The 19,381-nt window shown below is 42.0% G+C and overlaps 1 protein-coding gene across 1 annotated transcript in view; it reads right to left on the bottom strand.

Annotated features, from left to right (window-relative positions):
* The window catches only part of WNK2 (WNK lysine deficient protein kinase 2), a 134,266-nt gene that overhangs the window by 47,449 nt on the left and 67,436 nt on the right, over positions 1 to 19,381 (bottom strand). Inside the window, exons 8-10 of the mRNA XM_063121259.1 lie at positions 11,889 to 12,085; positions 7,880 to 8,032; positions 5,240 to 5,431 (exon numbers count right to left, since the gene is read on the bottom strand). Coding sequence (XP_062977329.1) covers positions 5,240 to 5,431; positions 7,880 to 8,032; positions 11,889 to 12,085 — 542 coding nt within the window. The remainder of the gene's footprint in view (positions 1 to 5,239; positions 5,432 to 7,879; positions 8,033 to 11,888; positions 12,086 to 19,381) is intronic.

Here is a 19,381-nt window from a genome sequence, read left to right on the forward strand (position 1 = left end):
TGGGAGAGAACTCCACAATCTGTGTGGCTAGAAGCAATTCTGGGAATGTAAGAAGAACCTGGCAAGCTGATCCAACGTGATTCAGTATGGGAGAGACATGTTAGATCTAGTATCTCTACAAATTGGGATACAATTTCATAAAGTTTGAGAAACACTTAACTAATTTAATAATATTTAATGATTTGAATGTATGCCATTCAAGAGAATATATGTTATATATTTGTAGAAACTGGGTGCTAACCTTAGGCATACAAGTAATCCTATACATAACAAGAATACAAGCAGATATACATAACAGTGTCCAGCATTCTATATTGGCATCTGTGTGGAACGTTTCAGGCTTTACAACAAACACTTTGTTTGTCAAAGACCTTGGGCATGACTAGGTGACTGTTTATCACATGACGCACAGAGGATCCTGGGAGCAGGGAGAGATGATCCCTCCCTTGCCCCAGGATAATGGGCATCATTTTTGTCCCGGTTTTTCCTGTGGTCTCGGGATGATCCCGAGACCATGGGACGTGTGGGCACCCATGCCAGTTTTGTCCCAGCTCCTCATGAGTAACCGCGAGGAGCCGGGAGCTGGGCACGGAGCTCCTGAGGAGCTCCATGCCTGAGTGGGAGTTTAAAAACAACAACCCACAACTCACTGTTAGCAGTGGAGCACTCACCTTGAATAAAATTAAAAAAACAAAATGGTGGGCGCGAAGTCCTCCGTCCTCCTGAGACGTCATCCACTGCGTGTAGACTGGGGTGAGGATCTCACGATTACCATATCGCAAGATCCTCCTCCAGGCCCTGGTCTAGCCATGGCCCTTGTTTCATTCTGCACCAGTCAGTTTTAATTGTCTTAATGTGGCTTGAAGGTTTTAATGGAATTGTTTTATATGTTATTGTAAAGCGCCTCGATGCCAGAAATGGCGAGGCAGCACTATAAAAATGCTTTAAATAAATAAATAAATAAATAAATAGTTACTGCCCATGCCCCATCTCCCCCCAACTGTCTCCCAACAGCCAATCACTGAAACTAAGCACCAGAACTCTGAAAGTGAGTAGTGTCAGTGAAACGTACAACGTCTCTGAGATTTCATGTACTATCTGGGGAGGCCTCACTTGCTAAGAGGAGAACTTAGTTGGATGGGAACACAGAGCTTAAGGTACAAGCAACTTGGCTGCTGAAAAAGTGCAAGGTGAAGCTCTGTAAGTTAGAAACAGCCAGGCAGAAACTGAGGAATCACCTGGGGCACAAAAGAAGGCAGGAGGAAAAACAACAGAAAAGCAGGACAAAAAGAAACAGGCAATTTTGTTTTTAGTAAGGAAGAATTGCTTTTCAAACACTACATCTCAATTTGGGGCTAATATAATTTGGGAGGGAGAAGAAATCTTCTGGTGGTGTTTTGGTGCTGTCATTGTGGTTCAGACACATCTGAACAATTTTATATTACCGCCTATTTCGTGAAAACAGTTGTCTATTAAGCAAAGCAATATTTTAATTTATTTTCAATTCCTGTAATCCTAAATTTAAACTGATACAGACTATAAGAGCAAGTGAAATTTACTGTGTTTTAGCAAACTACTAGATTCCAAAACTCGGGGAAACAGTATGCAAAGGTGTCTCTGAAAATATTTCTATCACCTTCACTGTGTATTGCTTTTTCTGGGGATCATTTTTCTCCTTTTAGGTTGACAAACATGGTGAGTGGCTTGCTGCTGGCACTGGCATTCCTGCTAACCTCTGAATGATAATTACCACCCCTCTATTGACATACAGTAGTACAGGCTGGTACAGTGCTTTTGAGGACTGACATCATCATTAGGAAGTGTGTGTGTGTCTGCATATGTACGAGAATGCGCAATACACACATTGCACATTGGAATTATTGATTTCCCATTTCAATAGCAGCCACAACTTGTGCCTCATAGAATACTGTTCTGGAGTGTCCCCTAACCTTGGGTTAGTTTTCAAGCAGTGGAGAGAAAAAATACAAATCTAGTGTCACAGACAAATGAACCCACGCAAACTTTTAGGACCAAGAATTTGTAAAAATGCTTTTAAGGAAAGTGAGCATCCACTCTTTTTTTTTTAATTACTTCATAATTTTTAATAAGAAAAAAAACTTTATTGTTTACTATGATGCAAACGCATCGTGACATAACATAGAGTAATATCACCTATTAATTAGCATGTAGATTTATTAATTAGCATGTGGATTTAACGTGGGAAAACAAATAACAGAAAAGTCTAATCAGGTCCAAATGCTTTAATAGGCATTTTCTGTTTTCATACAATCCATTTATTTCTCTGTTTTGTTCTAGTCAGAAAACGAGCGAAGATACTTTCTTTACCTACACATATAGCTCATTTAAAAACGCTTCTACTATAAGTCAATGTTTCTGCTATTGCTGAAGGAAGTAATAACCAAAGAAGTAGAACAAGAAATGAGAAGCAGGTGATGAAAGTAAGTGAAAACTCAAGGGGAAAAAAGAGGTGGGGAGTCATAATATGCCCATTATGCAGAAAAATAAAATGCAGAACTTTTAGTAATAACTGCAATCCACAACAGCTTTCAATAAGACAATTCAGGGAAATTGAATACTAATAGAGAACAAGGAAAATAAATATAATTTATTCAAAGAGACTAGATTACCTTCCCTCATTGATACCTATTCTTAAAGCCATTATATGATTTTGTTAGTTCAGGTTTTGTTAGTTTAAATTAAGTTATGAATCCGCATAAGCACAAACATACACATGCAAGTTTAGAGAAAAATGATATAAGCAGTAAAGATGCCATGAAATGCAAGAAGTAAAGTCTGTGACTTCTGGCATTTCATCCTTTGGGCTCTACTGTTTAAGTTTCCTTCTCTTTAACCAAGTATATATACAGTTATTTACAGAAATATCAACGAAACACATCATTGGCTACTGGAACCTCTCAGCCTAACCTTGAATGGTAGTATGAATATGGGGCTGAAAGGCTCTCTAATGGAGCTGTAGCTAATGGTGAGAGATTGTGAACCGCCCAGAGAGCTCCGGCTATTGGGCGGTATAGAAATGTAATAAATAAATAAATAAAATTCTTTTACAGGTTTAGAGCTGGGTCTTTCTCTAAAGTCTATGGTTATCAGAACTGAGTGCAAGTTGATTCTTCTGAAGTGAAGAAGCTGCCACTACTATCTTTGGTCATTTGTTAGAACTGAGCTGTATTCAGAACAGTGAAAAAGCTGGTCACATACCACTGCTTGGACTGAATTCTGAAGTTAAATCAACAGTCTAGCGTGGGTCCTCTTGTTCCCCAGCATCTTTGCATAAATCACTCTTTGGAAAGGAATATTCAGGATATTAGGCATCAGCTTGCTCACAAATTGGGATCTGAACATCTTTAGCACATGTTTAGAGCAGGGGTGCCCAATGGGATACTCATAGGCGCCATGACACCTACAGAGACCTCCAACAGTGCCCACAAAGCTCTCTACTCCGTGCCCCCTTCAAAATATTTTTTTAAAAAATTAACCACCTTGGGAAATATTAGAGTAGTCTTCTTTCTCTCCCTTTGCCTTGCTATTTCTCCCCACAAAGTTACTGGGTCTTCTGCTTCTGGATTATTTGGGGGGTTAAGCTTGGCTCCTTTACACGACCTTACACATGGTTTTGGGGGGATTTCCTTTCTCTGCAAGTTTTATATGTTTCATTATATAGCCACTAGATGGCACTGTGGCATAGCTGTGATATAGTGGAATTGCACAATTACACAGAGCCATTGGAGCGCCATGCAGAAAAAATGGTGTATTTTCCCTGTTTATAAAAAAAATGGGATAAAGACTATAAAGCACAGAAGAGCCCCTGGAGGTTGACGATGTCATATAAAGGGCTGACAAAGTTCAGTGAGTAGCCAATCACAAGCACATGATAAAAGCCTCATGTAGAGAAGCCCTCTGTCTACAGAAACATCCAGAGCTCTCCTGTTTTGTTGGATGAAGTTCAGTTATTGTGACTTGAGGACATGAACAAGCTGCTTGGAAAAGTGTGTGGCCTATCACCTGATTACCCAATGTGCCTTTACTTAACATCTTGCAGGAAGGGATTGATTGGCAGGGTCCAAGAAGTAGTGAATCCCTCTTTATGTGAGCTGCATGGGTGTGTATGGATAGACAGATGAAGTAGGGAGGGAGGATAGTATCTATATGCATGTTTCAGCCATCAGAAACTAAACAGTTCAACAGCCCTGACTTAAAAGGATCACATATGTCCACACAAATGTGTCTGCACTTTGACTTTGGCCTGGTTCAGATGTAATGTTAAATCATAATGTAACATTTCAAGAATAAATTACAGCAAGCCTTGGGCTTGTGCAGGCTCACTACAGCTCATTTTTATGATGCTAAACCATGGTTTAGTTCAGGGTGCGCAACTTGTGGCCCTCCAGTTGTTTTGGCTAACAACTCCCAAGAGCCCTAGCCAGCATAGCCAATGGTAAGGGACGATGGGAGTTGTAGGCCAAAACATCTGGAAGGCCATAAGTTGCCTACCCCTTGTTAAACCAGGCTTTAATATTATTGCTTTTCAGGCAACTCAGCAACTCTTCAGGGTTTGAGACAGGATTCTTTCATAGTCCTACCTGGAGATGCCAAATACTGAAACTGGAACTTTTTGCATGCGAACCATATGCTTTATACTACTGAGTTATGGCCCTTCCATGAGCATACAGACTTTCATGTAATTGTACCTTTAATTAATCCAATCTTATTTAATTAATCTATTTGTTCTGTGGGACTGGGACAGCATTTTCCCAGTCAAACTAACTGAAGTTCCAGCTCTCCTGGACAGGGCTCATGTCAACAGGGGTAATAAAACAAGGGATATGTTTAAAATGAAGACCTATTTATTTATTTATTTATTACATTTTTATACCGCCCAATAGCCGAAGCTCTCTGGGCGGTTCACAAAAATTAAACTTTTTACTTAATTTTCCTGTCTTAGTATGATTTTTTTTTAAAAAAGAGAGAGAAAAAGGAAACTTCCATCAACTTGCCATGCTTTATAAGTTACATAATTTGCACATAATTATCTCCATTCCCTTTTGCGTCAACATCTAGATTGTAAGACACAAAAGCACAGAAGCCACACAATAATTGCTAAGCCTGCCATACCAGCTATTAGCTGCAAAGCTTCTACCAACATGAATTATCTGTAACAAAATAATTAAAAAAGCTTCATTGAAGTTTATGGTCAACTTACCTGGCCAGGTGGAACTTGTGGAAGTTGCTGCATAGGGGGAATCTGTAGAGGCGTCAGTGGTATATTGGTACCTGCCGCCTGAGAACTGGGGGTTTGATACTGGGGTAATAGCTGAGGTGCAGGCTGCTGCACTGAGCAAATGGGCTGGTTGGTGAGAACTTGCTGTAGAGAAGCTGGAGATGGGATGGATTGCTGGTAGAAGAAAAATAAATGCACGTAAGATCTTAAAGTGTCCTGGGAATGGGCGTGGGGGAAGATAAGGGGATGACTTATTTGTCATAGGCTCTATCTAATAGCTCAACATAGATGCCCGGAACAGCCCTATCTAGTAATTTTAAAGCATGTAATCTCTAGGTGGGTGGAGAAGGAGTGGAGACAAGCATTCTAGCTCTGCCCTCCTCTATCATCGTTCTTGTCACCCTCCACAAGTAGTGCAAAAAGTGGAGAGTCTGCAGTGGAGATCCTGCTCTATTCAGGGAGGCTTTGTGTGATTTAGAACCCTGATCTTCCATGGTTCTTCATGGAGAGAGCGAGAGCTCTCCCCTGCAGACAGTCACCCTCTACATGTGGAGGATGACAAAACATTGATGGGGGAGAGGCAATGTGCTTTTCACTGCTCCCCATTCTCCCATAGAGAGGCTACATGCTTTAAAACACTGGAATAGGACTTGAGGACACAGTAAAACATTGATTTTCCAGGCACTGGTTATAGTATTATGAAAGCCTGACTTGATCTGTGATTATAGCAAAAGGGAAAGGAAAGGAAATAAAAAAGGAATGTGCGGGGGGGGGGAGAGAATGTGTCTAGTATGGGAAATACCAGCTCTACTTACCACATTCAGTATCTGAAAATCTATCCTCTGTGTCTCAGTTCAGATGACAAGTGGGGTGAACAACATAGCGCCAGTTGTTTTCCCTGCCCCTAGATGCCCTGGTCGTGTGACTGGGATTACCCAAATTACCCACACTGCATCATGAGTTTTCGTGTTGTTCTAACCTGTTGGCATAGTGAATTTTCACCCAGCCTACAGCCTATGGCTCCGACTGAACAACTCCTCTGAGTTCCATCTCAGTGGCCCAGTTTCAGTGATATAATAAGCCAAGACAGAACAAACCTTTTGCCCATGCATACAGTTCTGTGGTCAGAACACACAGAGCTCTATCCCACTTCCTCATGGATTCCTTTTCCTGCCCATGTCCACACCTATGCTTGCCTTAGAGGACAGAGCTGGAAAGGTAGCAGAGCAAGGAAATGATGGGAAAGGTTGTTGGGGCTCTGTGCAGAATCACTTGGCCTTCCCCCCTAGCTCCCAGCTAGCAAACATTCCAGCCGGCTGAACAGAAGAGTGAAGGGAAGCAGAGCCACTCCCATCAGCACTGCTGAGAGAGTGGACTCCATTGGACTCTTTCCCCCACCCCCAACAACTGTGGGCCTGACTTGTCCTGATTTTACTGGTCCTATGTAAGCCACTCTGGGAGCCTTATTAGCTGAAGAGGGGGGTAATTTTTAAGAGAGAGAGAGAGAGAGAAGATAGATACACTAAGCTCAGAATACAAGTAGACTGGCAGCAGTGACCTGACTATGGGCAGGCTCTCTCCCTTCTTGACCATCTTCACATAAAAGCAGTACGGGAACCAGCAGGAGAAAAGAATAGAGGATTGCTTCTGTGGTCAGGTGACCGACATGTATTACAAGAGAAAGCCTCCTTTTTAATCTCCAAATAGTGAGGTGAATCTTCCGTCTCCTATATGTAAAAGAAAGAACCTGGGACCTACAGAGGGTAGGGCAGACTAAGGCCTCAGCTAGAACTAGCGATCTAGTGAAATGGAGGGGTGAAGATCTCGTAATATTTTTATCGCGAGATCTCCCCCTCTGTTTACACGTGGTGTGCAATGACCTCGGAGGGAGAGGACGTTGCGGCCGCCATTTTGTGTTTTTTTCTTAAAGAAGAAGCGCACATGAACGTTTGTGTGCAGAAAGGTAGGATTTTTAAAAATTTAAACTTAATTTCCTCCATCACCCCATCCCACGCAAGGAACCACAAGGAACCGGGACAACCCGCGATGCCCACCCACACGTTCCACGGGCTCATCCCGAGACCGTAGAAAAACCAGGCTCAAAGTCGAGGGCAAGATCCCGGGGCAAGGGAGGGATCAATCCTCCCTGATCCTGGGATCCCCTGTGCATCATGTGGACACACAGGGATGATCCCAGGGATCACCCTGGGATTTCACCCCATCTAGCTAAGGCCAAAGAAATTAAAGCTCTCTGTCTCTCTGGCCCATGAGTTGTATTTTAACACATAAATAATAACTTGATTTACATGCAAGCACTGTATTTTAAGAGGTACTAAGAAACCTTTCAGCACACTGATGCACAAAGAGGCCTGCAGTACAAGTTAAGAAAATGATCTTATGTTTATTGAGCATTTGCCGCAGAGCACAAGATGTAGCGATGGCCACCAATTTGGATGGCTTTAAAGGGGATTGAACAACTTCATGGAGGAGAAGGCTATCAATGGCTACTAGTACTGCTACCTCCAGTATAAGAGGCAGTATGCCTATGTACACCAGTTGCTGGGGAACATGGTCAACAGGTCTCTTCTTATGCTCTTATGTTCAGAAAATGCAAGTACTTGCCTGCTGGCTGGCTAACACAGGCTGAGGTTGTCTCATCTGCACAGGGGCAATTGAGGTGGGATGGACAACAGGGAACGGCATTGCTGGTTCTTGATAATGTTGTGGTCGCTGAGAAACTACAGCAGGTGGAGCCTGAACCACTGGAAGTCCAGACTAAAGGAAAGAAAAAACACATATTACTTTAGAAAACTACATCATATAAAAAGCCTTGACTGTTATGAGAGTCAAAGGAAGCCTGCTCATGGGACACACACAGAAGGATTGATAGCTGACACACCTTGCTGTGTTCACAAACTAGGACACACCACAAAACACAAAACCCACACATGTGTAAAAAGACTATTTGAACACTTTGGTTCCAAAAGTACTCCATCTCACCTACAGGAAATTCTTGACTTTGTAACTACCGTAGTGAAAGTCAAAAGTGAGAGGTCAGACACATACAACTTTATTTGTCCTTATTGTTAGGAAATATGGACCAATATGTTGAAGGTCTTCAGCCTTATGGGGCCCTGGGGCAATTTGTCCTCATCTCTCTGCACTCTTGTGCTCCATAGTGAAATGTGCGTAACATATTCACTACAGTAAATACTATTTCTTGGATACTATTAGTTGGATTATCAGAATGAGTGTAAGGGTAAAACTAGATGCAATACAGGGGATCTTTTATTAGTTCTCCTAATACTTCATTAAACAAATAAAACAGCCAAAGGTGTGTATCTGTGTTCACACATACCATAGTCCAGATTTACATTTTCTTCCATTAATGGCTGTTGTTCTTTCAAAAGATGAGGGCTTAACACCTTTTATATGTTGGTGAGGCCTTGGTTGCAGGGCTCCCCTATGGACTGTTGGAGCTGGAAGCCATATAGTTTTCTCTGTATGTTGCTCCAGCATGTCTTAAATAAGGGTGTAGCTGCATTTCAGACTGCTTAGCTCCACCATACTGTATCTTAAATAGGCCTGGCCTGTTTTAGGGATGTTGTGGAGAGCCGCTGTGTGTGAGTGGAGTTTGATGGACATTCATCTGCCTGTCCCACTGAACATGGAGTCAATGGACCCTGCCAGCTGCTTGACCCTGTTTGGCATGGAGCACGAGCTGTGAGCCACCGGCTGGTTTGCAGAAGCTTGTGAGCAGCATGTGGCCACCCGGTCCCTCACTGTGCCACCATGGTGGCTTGGGGTGGTTTTTTTTTACATAAAGGAGCTTTTTATGCAAATGGTGGCCATAAATAAGCCCTTTTATGCAACGTTACAGGTGTAAATGGTCTAAACAGTACATTTACACCTGTAATGTGACATAAATGGACTTGTTGAGCAAATGGGCTTATTTATGGCCGCCATTTGCATAAAAAGCCCCTTCATGTAAAAGAATGCCATTTCCCACAAAATGGTGGCACAGTGAGTGAGTGAGTGGCCCATGGACCAGGTGGTGCCTTGTGCCTTGCACCAAATAGGGTCACCCAGCCAGCAGTTGTTCATTCAATGGACATTACTACTCAACAACTTACACCAGCTTCCCTAACCTGGTGCCCTCCAGATGTGTTGGACTATAAATCCCATTTCCAGCCAGCATGGGAGTAATTGGAGTTGTAATCCAACACATCTGGAAGGCACCAGGTTGGGGATGACTGGGTCACAGAATCATGAACAATTCATAATAAAAAGAATATGTTCACCAAGAAAGGAAAGACATATGAATAGAATTTTAAGGCAGGAAAATGATCAAAAGCTGCTAATAAACTCCCCCCCCCAGCTATAAGCATGCACTCTCTGATCTATAACACATTAAAAATGGGAGAGGTGAATAAGCCCATATGTATAAAATATTTCTTTCCTGTATTTTTATGGTTATTGTTTTTTAAAATACATCTATGTCATCATTATGAGTTGATAAAAATAGCATTTTGCAGAAAGGCAGGAACCCTATGCAAAATTACAGCAGAAAATGAATAAGTGAGGAGTAAAATAAGCTTCTATAGCTACAAAATAACAAATTATTAGACTTGCCGGTAGTCTATAGAAGTGATTAATTCAATGAGTTATTATTGAAATATGGCAATAAGGCCTCAGTTAAGACATCTCAAGATGCCATCTATTGAAACATTCTACTCAAGTAAGATGACGAGGAGAAAATAAAATGAAGCTATGATTCATTCAAATAGTTGTTTTGAAGACTAAAAATTAAGCAAAGTACATATTTTATGAATACATGTTTCATACATGCCATGTTAATACTTTACAAGTGATAATCAAATCAGTGAAACCAATAAGGATTGGGTTGGCATTGACACACACAGTGTTGAGTTGATATAGTCAGTCAAAATAGAAAAACATTTGCTTCATATGTTAAAGTGGCAAGTTTTAAGACTAAAATCCACAGTGTAGTATATGTATATGAGGAATGGTTTCAACAACAGAGGGACCATCGTACAAACACCAAAGCCAGCATTTTTCTCCTTTGGATTAAGGAAGTGACACTGTCACAGAATTCATAGGGCCAGTCACACTAAGACCATTACAGGCATTTTGGAAACAAGAGGGAAATATAGGATAAGCATTACTTTTCTAATGGATTGAAAGTCATTCTGGGTCAAGCAGGATGCATTCAGTATCATTCTTGGAATTGCTCTGTCTTCTAAGTCAAACAAGGAAGCAACAAGGAATTCCACCTACCACATCACAGCCATCTTTCTTATTAGCTAGGCTGCTCCCATTGATCTGTAGAACTTGAGTCAAGTAGCCATTCTGCATCAATGAAGTTTGATCTGGACTAAGTTTGTGGCAGGACTGGGTACATTCAGGCATGTTGGCTTGTTCAGAAATAAACTCTGAACACAGAGCATTTTCTGCAACGTTTGCTGTTCTCACTGGAGCAGAGCTGGATTGTGGGTTACTTATGCATTGCAAAGATTCATTTAATAAAGGTAGTTCGGAAGTATTGCCATAAAACTTACTAGCTTCATGAAGTGGATGAGATTCAGAGCTGATTTTAACATTATTACAGAGGTAGGAAGGAATATGTACGGCATATTTAAAAGGCATTAATAATTTAGTTTTGTTCAGATCTGCTCCAGAATGGAGCAGATGGGCCAAGCACTCCTGACAGGTTGGTTTAATGAGCATAAATTCAGCAACATTTGAAGACGTCTGTAATCCTAGTGGCTGTGATTCGCTTTCTTTCTCCTGCAATGGTTTTAGGTTTGATCTCAGCAGTTCTCCTGCAAGAGGCATTACATTTGGTGTCAAAGTCACTGCTGAATCACTATGGCGACGGCAGCTACAGGAACTGCTTTGCATCACAGGTAACAAATACTGGTTAGCACAGGAGAACTGCATCCCAGTAGTCTCTGAGGAGGCACATACAAGCTTCGTGCCAGCTTTGTCATTGGAAAAACCAAAAGGTTTATGTTCAACTGCTTGCAATTCTTCTTCCAGTGACAGTTCCATTAATTTTTGCTGGCTAAGGTCATTGTAATAGGAACACGAGAGCAAGTGTGAATGCCTTCCTAGGTACTGGCTATTAGATTTTGGAGCTTCTACAACAGAAGTGCTTCTTCGCCTCTGTGAAGTATTCAGTCCCGGGAAAGAGCTACAAAGGCACTGAACAGTTGCTTGGCCATTAGCACAGCTGGAAGAAATATCTGACCCCAAAGGTTCTTGAACAAATGAAGGAATAATAACACAAGGCTATATAGATAGCAAGAAAATACAACAAATGAAATAATTCTCAAAACAAGTACATATAAGAATTTTAATCTAGTCACATAATAATAAACTCATATGGGCCAAATTAAATGTATTGTTGGTTATATTATGTTAAACAAAACAAAACAAATGTCCTGTGATAGGTAGGCATATGTGTTTTATTGCATCAGTTCATAAATACGAGAAAAACTAGAAGGCAGTGCAGACTAGAGTCTGAAAATAGATGTATCTATTTATTTTTTAAAAGTCATCACTAAGGGCCCATAAATGTTAAATAATTTAGGAAAACCATTGTACTTACTATTGAAGGCTGCTGGTAGGGTCCCAGTTGCTGAAGACCATGGGGCAAAGTCTGACTTTCACTGAGAGGTGGGCTATATACCCGCTGAATAGCAGAAGGTATTGCATCAGGCATAGATGAGTAGATGACATTTTGCTGGCTGCTCTGGGAGTCTGAATACACAGTTGATCCCTGACCACTGTCAAATGTGCTATCAGCTGAAACAAGATTTTTAAAAAATGTTAAGGGTGTCGTAGGTCATGGCTAGACCAGGCCTATATACCGGGATCATCCCTGTACATCCAAATGACACATAGGGGATACCGGGAGCAGGTAGGGATGACCCCTCCATTTGCCTGGGATAATCCTTAGGTCTAGCTAAGGCCATAAAAATCAAAGCCACCAAATCTTAATTTTAAAAGAAATGGGTTGATATATAATAAAGCCCCACCCCAAAACATTTGCACTCTGCAACAGTTGAATAAAGACCTATGAAATATTAGGGGTTTGCAATGCCTGTGTAATGTCATGGTGTGCTCGTGCAGCAGCCAGTACTTTTTATCCTACAATTGTTATGCCTTCATAATATGTTCCAGATTTTGGCTGCTGGTCACCCCCAGTATACTGATTACAAATAAAATGATAGTTTGGGAAAGGGGTTTCTCTTTGTTTAGCTCCTCTGCCAATTTTCTCATTTCCACATTCATTCACATTATATTCACATTGAAGGTTTCTTGTTGAAGGAAGGTGTTTTGCCTTTTAAATGTCTACAAGGTGGAACATTTTTTATTTATTTATTGAGTTTTTGAGTGCTGATACTGCAAATTCCAAGAGGCCAAGTGCAGAAGGGATGGATGGAGAAAATTTCTGAACATCTATCCATATACCCTTTCTGCACTTTAAAATGCCTTTATTCCTCCACTTTGTAGAAATTCATCATGGCCCACATTCTAACAGACAATCTGTTATCACCAAAACATCTAGGTAAACTTTATGTAACTATGGGTTCTATTTAGCAGACATTTATTACTGCAGTCCAAAGCCCTGCTCATGCTGACACTGCCAGTTCTTTTCTATAAAGACTTTGAATGAACATGGATGATTGTGATTCTGTGTATTTTTCCATTGCTCACAGGGCAAAACAACAAAGTGCATCAGGGCCAGTGAAATATAGTCTGAATACAGAAAGTGTGACTAGATAATATTATTTCAGGTTACTAAAGTTTATCAATGAAAACATTTTAATTTTATACAGTTTTAGTAAATTTAGAAGACAAATGCATTCAAAAAATGGCACTAACTGAACTAATTTTGGTACATTCATTTCTGTGCAATACTAGTATAAAAAGTTCTTGGTTGTATTGTTATTATTTATTGCTTAAAAATTAAAGTTCAAATGAAACTTGCTCTACTGTTATAATGAAGTCTGATGGTAAAGAATTGTCTAGAACCAGAGTCACTGCAATAACCTTTATATAAATGCTTCCTGCTTCATTTTTTTCATTTACAAAAAGATGTTTATGATTTGGAGAACTTCTGCACAATTTATGTTTTGGCCATAGCTATTATTTATGAGAAAGACATTCATGGTAGACAAACTGTACATAAGAACATAAAAAGCCCTATTTGATCAGACCAAAGACCTATTCAGTTCAGCATCTTGTGTTTAGGAAGCCACAATACGGAGGCAGCATAAAGCCATCATGATTGTTTGCCTTATTCTCCATTGATAGCCTTATTCTCCGTGGTTTTTTCTAATCTCCTTTTAAAGCTATCTACTATGGGGGATTTACAAGTACTGCATTTCTGTTCACAAATCATATGAACATGACCCATTCAAGAACACGAGCAGGAGCACTTTCCCCCCTGAGAAATGTCTACAAATTCCCAAATTTGGGATTGTGTTAGAAAAATGTGTAATTTCTGCAAATGTGCATTTCGAAATGCATTTTCAAAAAATATTTTTAATGATTTAGTCTATGAGACAAAAGTGTACACTTCTGAAAAACACACAGAGAACTGCACGCTTTCCCCATTTAAATAAGAAAAAAACAGGTCAAAAACAAAAATGGGAACAAGCCAAAATGAGCTGAAAGTGAATTTTGTAGAATTTTGGCAAGCTTGAAAATCACTGATTTGCCCATTCTTATCTATCATCACATTTTGTGGTAGCAAAATTCCATAGTTTTACTATGCGCTATGCTTAACTATGCTATGTTGCAATATAGTTAAATGAACAGTATAGTATCTGAGTTTGTGCAGAATATACCATTCTATTTTAAAATAAAGTGTTTGCCTCTTATTAGGAGCCAAAATCAAGTTAAGCGTAAGCTTTATACATATATTTGAGACATTAATTTCTTCTGAATTTGGGAGAAATTCAAAAGAAATGCCCCTATCTGGACAGGGATAACTTGGCCTTAGTTGTCTATGCTGCGATAACCTCTAAAATTGATTACTAACATGTGCTCTATATAGCAATGTCTTTGAAGATGGTTCCGAAACTGCAGTTTGTGGAAAATGCAGTGGCTAGATGAATAACAGGGACAAGAAGGTCTAAACATATAACATTAATTGCGGCCTGCTTGCACTGGTTGCCTGCATGTTTCAGAGATTGATTCAATGTTCTTGTTTTGACCTATAAAGCCTTATATGGTTCAGGAACAGAATCTCCATGGAGCACCTCCCCTGGCATGAACCTACCCATATACTATACCCAGCATCTAAGGCCATCCTCCAGGTGCCTCCTCAGAGGGAGGCATGGGAGGTGGCAACAAGACTGAAAACTATCTTTTCAGTGGTGGCCACCCAATTATGGAATGATCACCGCAGTGAGGGCTGTGCAGCATTTAGTTATGTGCGTATACGTGTGCACACTGTCTGTTTACATGTAAACAGTTTTTTTATTATGTACAATAGTGTGTATTTTGACAATGTTAATCTTTGTAAACTGCCCAGAGAGCTTTGGCTAGTAGGTTGTATAGAAATTGAATGAATGAATAAAAACAACTTCTTTACCACCCTCACCACTGCAGAGTATGCTCAATAATGAACTCTAACCCATGTTCTGCTGGATTCACCATTATTCTTTCTCCACATGCATTCCAGCCAACATCCCACCTGTTTCGTTGTCCTCTACAAGGTGTATGAAGGTGCTAATTTGGATCTGCCAAGATGGAGAGAGAACATGGGTGTGTCAACCACCCTAGTCAACTCTGTATCTCATAAAGTGACCAGGGTTTCAATATGAATACCAGTCACACTAGCTGAAACATTCCCCAGAGCCCTTTGGATTCCACTAGGATCCTTTAGTTCCTGGGAGTGGATCAATCTAACAGGTTACTAACCATCGAGGAGGGGAAAAGCTTTAAAAGTCTAAATCTCAACAGGTAGTGAGATCTGACGATGATAAAAGGAGTAGATGTTAAATCCCCCACTTTCGAAACACCATCTTCCTGCTCAGCTAAGTAAACCAAATCCAGACTATGGCCTACTATGTGTTGGACCAATGATATGATGGGACAGCCCGTGGTTGTCATTGCATCCGTGAAGTCCAGAGCTGCAATAGGTTGGACAACCATGACATGAATGCTGAGGACCCTCAGGAAATCATCCCGGGAAGCATCAGCACCAAGTCGAAGATCGTCTCTGACTGCTAGGCAGACAAAGATAGTTGGGCAGTGTGGTGAATGGCACACCAGCAAAATTTCTAATGTGTCCTAGATTCCCCCAAAAGATACAAACACTAAAATGGTGCTCAGGCAGACAGGAAGCCTGGAGACTGAACCCCACATAGACCACAGCAATCCCCCTTCTTTGACCCTTCAGTCTGTGCGGGTGCAATACTAAGTGCTGTATGCACCCTTATTTGCCCACTGAGGTCTCATTTATACACACCAGGTTGGCTCCCTTATCCACAATTAAATCATGGTTGAGTGAGATCTTATTCTGTACTTCCAGTTTTGCTCATTTCTTAGTTCATAGCAAGACTTTGGGTATTTAATAATGTAGAGATGGTTATAGCGTAGATAAATTTAATCTCATTATAGAAATTATTTGTAACCACAAAGGAAAAAAGGAGTGTAACTATACCGAGCTAAAGCAGTGGTTGGAAGCCAAGCGTGGAATTTTTTTTATGGCTCATCATGTTGTTCAGAGATGCTAAATTATTTATCTACATCTTTGCCCTCTTTGAATATTACAGGCAGCATAAAGGAAATTATTTATAGGGCTTTTAGACACAAAAGTGTTATGTAAGCATCCAAACAGCATATGATACTGAAGTTGTAAAGTACATCAAGAAAATATTGGAAGTAGTGGGGATTAGACACCATTTTATTTATAAATACACATCAATGTTTTGTAAACAGCTAAAGTAAATTATTCACCATGCCTTAGTGAAACAAGAGTTTTTTCACTAATTAGGTAAAAATGTATGTAGCTCAGAATATTCACCAATTTAAATATGTTAACTAAAACAGAAAATTATAGTTGTCCATTACAATTCAACCTGGAATACTTTTTTCATCAGGCTCATTTTTTTAATACACTGGTCCAACCATACAAGTCTTAGTGCTGATGGAATGGAGCAGAGGAACTGGCATAATGTTGGTGAGGGGATCCAATCTTGACCCAATTCACACGTGACTGCGGCCAGTGTGCTGTGTCAAAGTGTATAGGAGAGGTGGGCAACACATGAGCCGCAAGCAATTCCTGCGGCCCCCACTAACCCATGACACCCCCTAAAATTATTATTTTTAAAAACCAAAAAGGTACTCTATAGCAGCTATGGAGTGCTAAAATGGTTAAATGTAACTTACAAACAAGCTACATATTCAGTAGGGGTGTGCACGGACCCCCCGCTCCGCTTCACTTGCAGATCCGCCATTTTTCGGATCGGGCCGCTCCGCCCCGCCCCCGCTCCGTCCACTTCCGCTCCGCTCCGCTCGGAGCTCCGGATCCGGATCCGGAGCTCCGTTTTTGCCCCCCATAGGGTTGCATTGAAAGCTAAAAAAGTATACAACTTTTTTTCTGTTCAAGTTAGAAACCTCACGTTTGGCACCATGACACCTCATGGGGGTATACACACGCACGCCAAGTTTCAAAGCAATCCCATCATCCCCTGATTTTTGGGGAATTTTTGAAAATCGGGCACCCCATTCAGACCCCTTGGGATAGCTCCGTCAATTTGCATGTTAGAAACCTCAAACTCGGCACCATGAAAGCTTATCCATGTGTCCCCATGGACGCCCAGACTCAAAGCAATCCCATCATCCCCTGATTTTTGGCGCGGCTCTAACCTCTAACGCACCACCCATAACCCTAATTCACACCCCTTTCGATAGCTCCGTCAATTTGCACGTTAGAAACCTCAAACTCGGCACCATGATAGCTTATCCACGTGTCCACATGGACGCCAAGTTTCAAGCAAATCCCATCATCCCCTGATTTTTGGGGATTTTTTGAAAATCGGGCACCTCATTCACACCCCTTGGGATAGCTCCGTCAATTTGCATGTTAGAAACCTCAAACTCAGCACCATGATAGCTTATTCATGTGTCCACATGGACGCCCAGACTCAAGGCAATCCCATCATCCCCTGATTTTTGGCGCGGCTTAACTCACCCCAAATTGTCCCATTCTGCAACTACGTCAATTTGCATGTTAGAAACCTCAAACTCGGCACCATGATAGCTTATCCATGTGTCCACATGGACGCCAAGTTTCAAGGCAATCCCATCATCCCCTGATTTTTGGGGAATTTATGAAAATCGGGCACCCCATTCACACCCCTTGGGATAGCTCCGTCAATTTGCATGTTAGAAACCTCAAACTCGGCACCATGATAGCTTATTCATGTGTCCACATGGATGCCCAGACTCAAGGCAATCCCATCATCCCCTGATTTTTGGCGCGGCTTAAACTTTTTAACTCACCCCAAATCAAGTCCCATTCTACAACTACGTCAATTTGCACGTCAGAAACCTATCCTTTGGTCCCATGACAGCTTACCCATGTGTCCCCATGGACACCAAGTTTCAAGGCAATCCCATCATCCCCTGATGTTAGGGGAACTTTTGAAAATCGGGCACTCCAGTATGTCAGGGATTTAAAGTTGCAATGCAGACAGCTCAATGGGGCCAGTTCCAAGGAAATCCCAACATGCCACGAGATAACCCTAAATCTTCTGGCACATTTGAAAAAGGGATTATTGAACTTGATAAAGTCTAAGTGAGCGCAGGAAGGACTTCTCCCCTGAGTCAAAGCAAGACACATACACCATCCCTGCAAGGCGGGAAGGGGAGAAGGGAGGGAAAGCAGGCAGGCAGGCAGGCAGGCAGGCAGGCAACATGCATTGTAGTGCCGCAAGGATGACTTGAGCACTAACACATAGCAAACCAACCCGTAAGCGGGCGCAAGGAGCAAGTGAGGCAAAGATGGCTGGTTGTTTCTTTCTAAGCCAGCAGTTACGCCTTGAGGGGCACAGAGGAGGACGACTGGGAGCAAGCGTGCCGGAGGGTGCTGGGCACGAACCGCAAAGCCCATCTCCCAGGCACCAGGCGGGCAGAGAGGCAGGCAGAGTGACATGTCATAGATCTAGTATTGGGGAGGAGTCAGTCCCGGCAGATGCCCCACCACAGTAGCACCCTGGGTGGGCGTTGGAAAACGCCATCTTGTGGGTCCATACTTCCCCCACCTCATGTCCTGCAGGGTTGCCTGCCTAACCCTTGTGGGGATGGGAGATGGAGAGCTTAGAGTGGCAGTGCCAGCAGCAGCCTTCGGCTTTCCCCTGGAACCAGTCGCCTTGCCCGCCTCTTTCCCCAGCAAGACCGACTGGTGCTTCCTCTGAAGATGCATCTTCATGCTGCTGGTTCCATAATGCCCTGTAGATGAACCCCTGCTTAGGCTGAGTTTGCAGTGGCGACAGACAGCAAAGCGGGGATCCGCTCCCAACTCAAAGTGGTCCCACACGATGCTTGTCTTTCGTTTCCGTGGTGACACCACCAATTGCCCGCCTGAGCTCTCTGGTGTTGCCACAGAAACAGGGGTGGCAGCAGAAGAGGGGTGAGATGAGACTGGGGAGAGAGCCTCAGCCTGCTGCTGCTCCTCCTCAGCCCCCACATCTTGGAGGACCACCGCCTCCTCCTCCTCCCCCTCCACTGTGCTGAGGACCTCGTCTAGGTCCATCAGCGGGCTCATGGGCTCAAAGGATAATGAAGGAGATACTCCTCCTCCTCCTCTAATGGCACTGCTGCCACCTGCCTCTTGCTGCCACCTGCCTCTTGCCACCTGCCTGCTTACGGGTGCCAGCCTGAGCCTTGCTGCTTTCAGCATGCCTGCTTCCTCTTCTCATGATGACTAATAAAATATTAATACTACTACTAATATGTATAAGGTACTATATGTATAAGAAGAATATAATATGTTTAAATGTAGGGAAATAGGACAAGAAGTGGGACTTCACAAAAGCAGTGCACACACAGCACACTCGCAGTCCAAGTTACACAGAGAAG

The sequence above is a fragment of the Elgaria multicarinata genome, chromosome 3, assembly GCF_023053635.1.
Source record: "Elgaria multicarinata webbii isolate HBS135686 ecotype San Diego chromosome 3, rElgMul1.1.pri, whole genome shotgun sequence".
Lineage (NCBI taxonomy): Eukaryota > Metazoa > Chordata > Lepidosauria > Squamata > Anguidae > Elgaria > Elgaria multicarinata.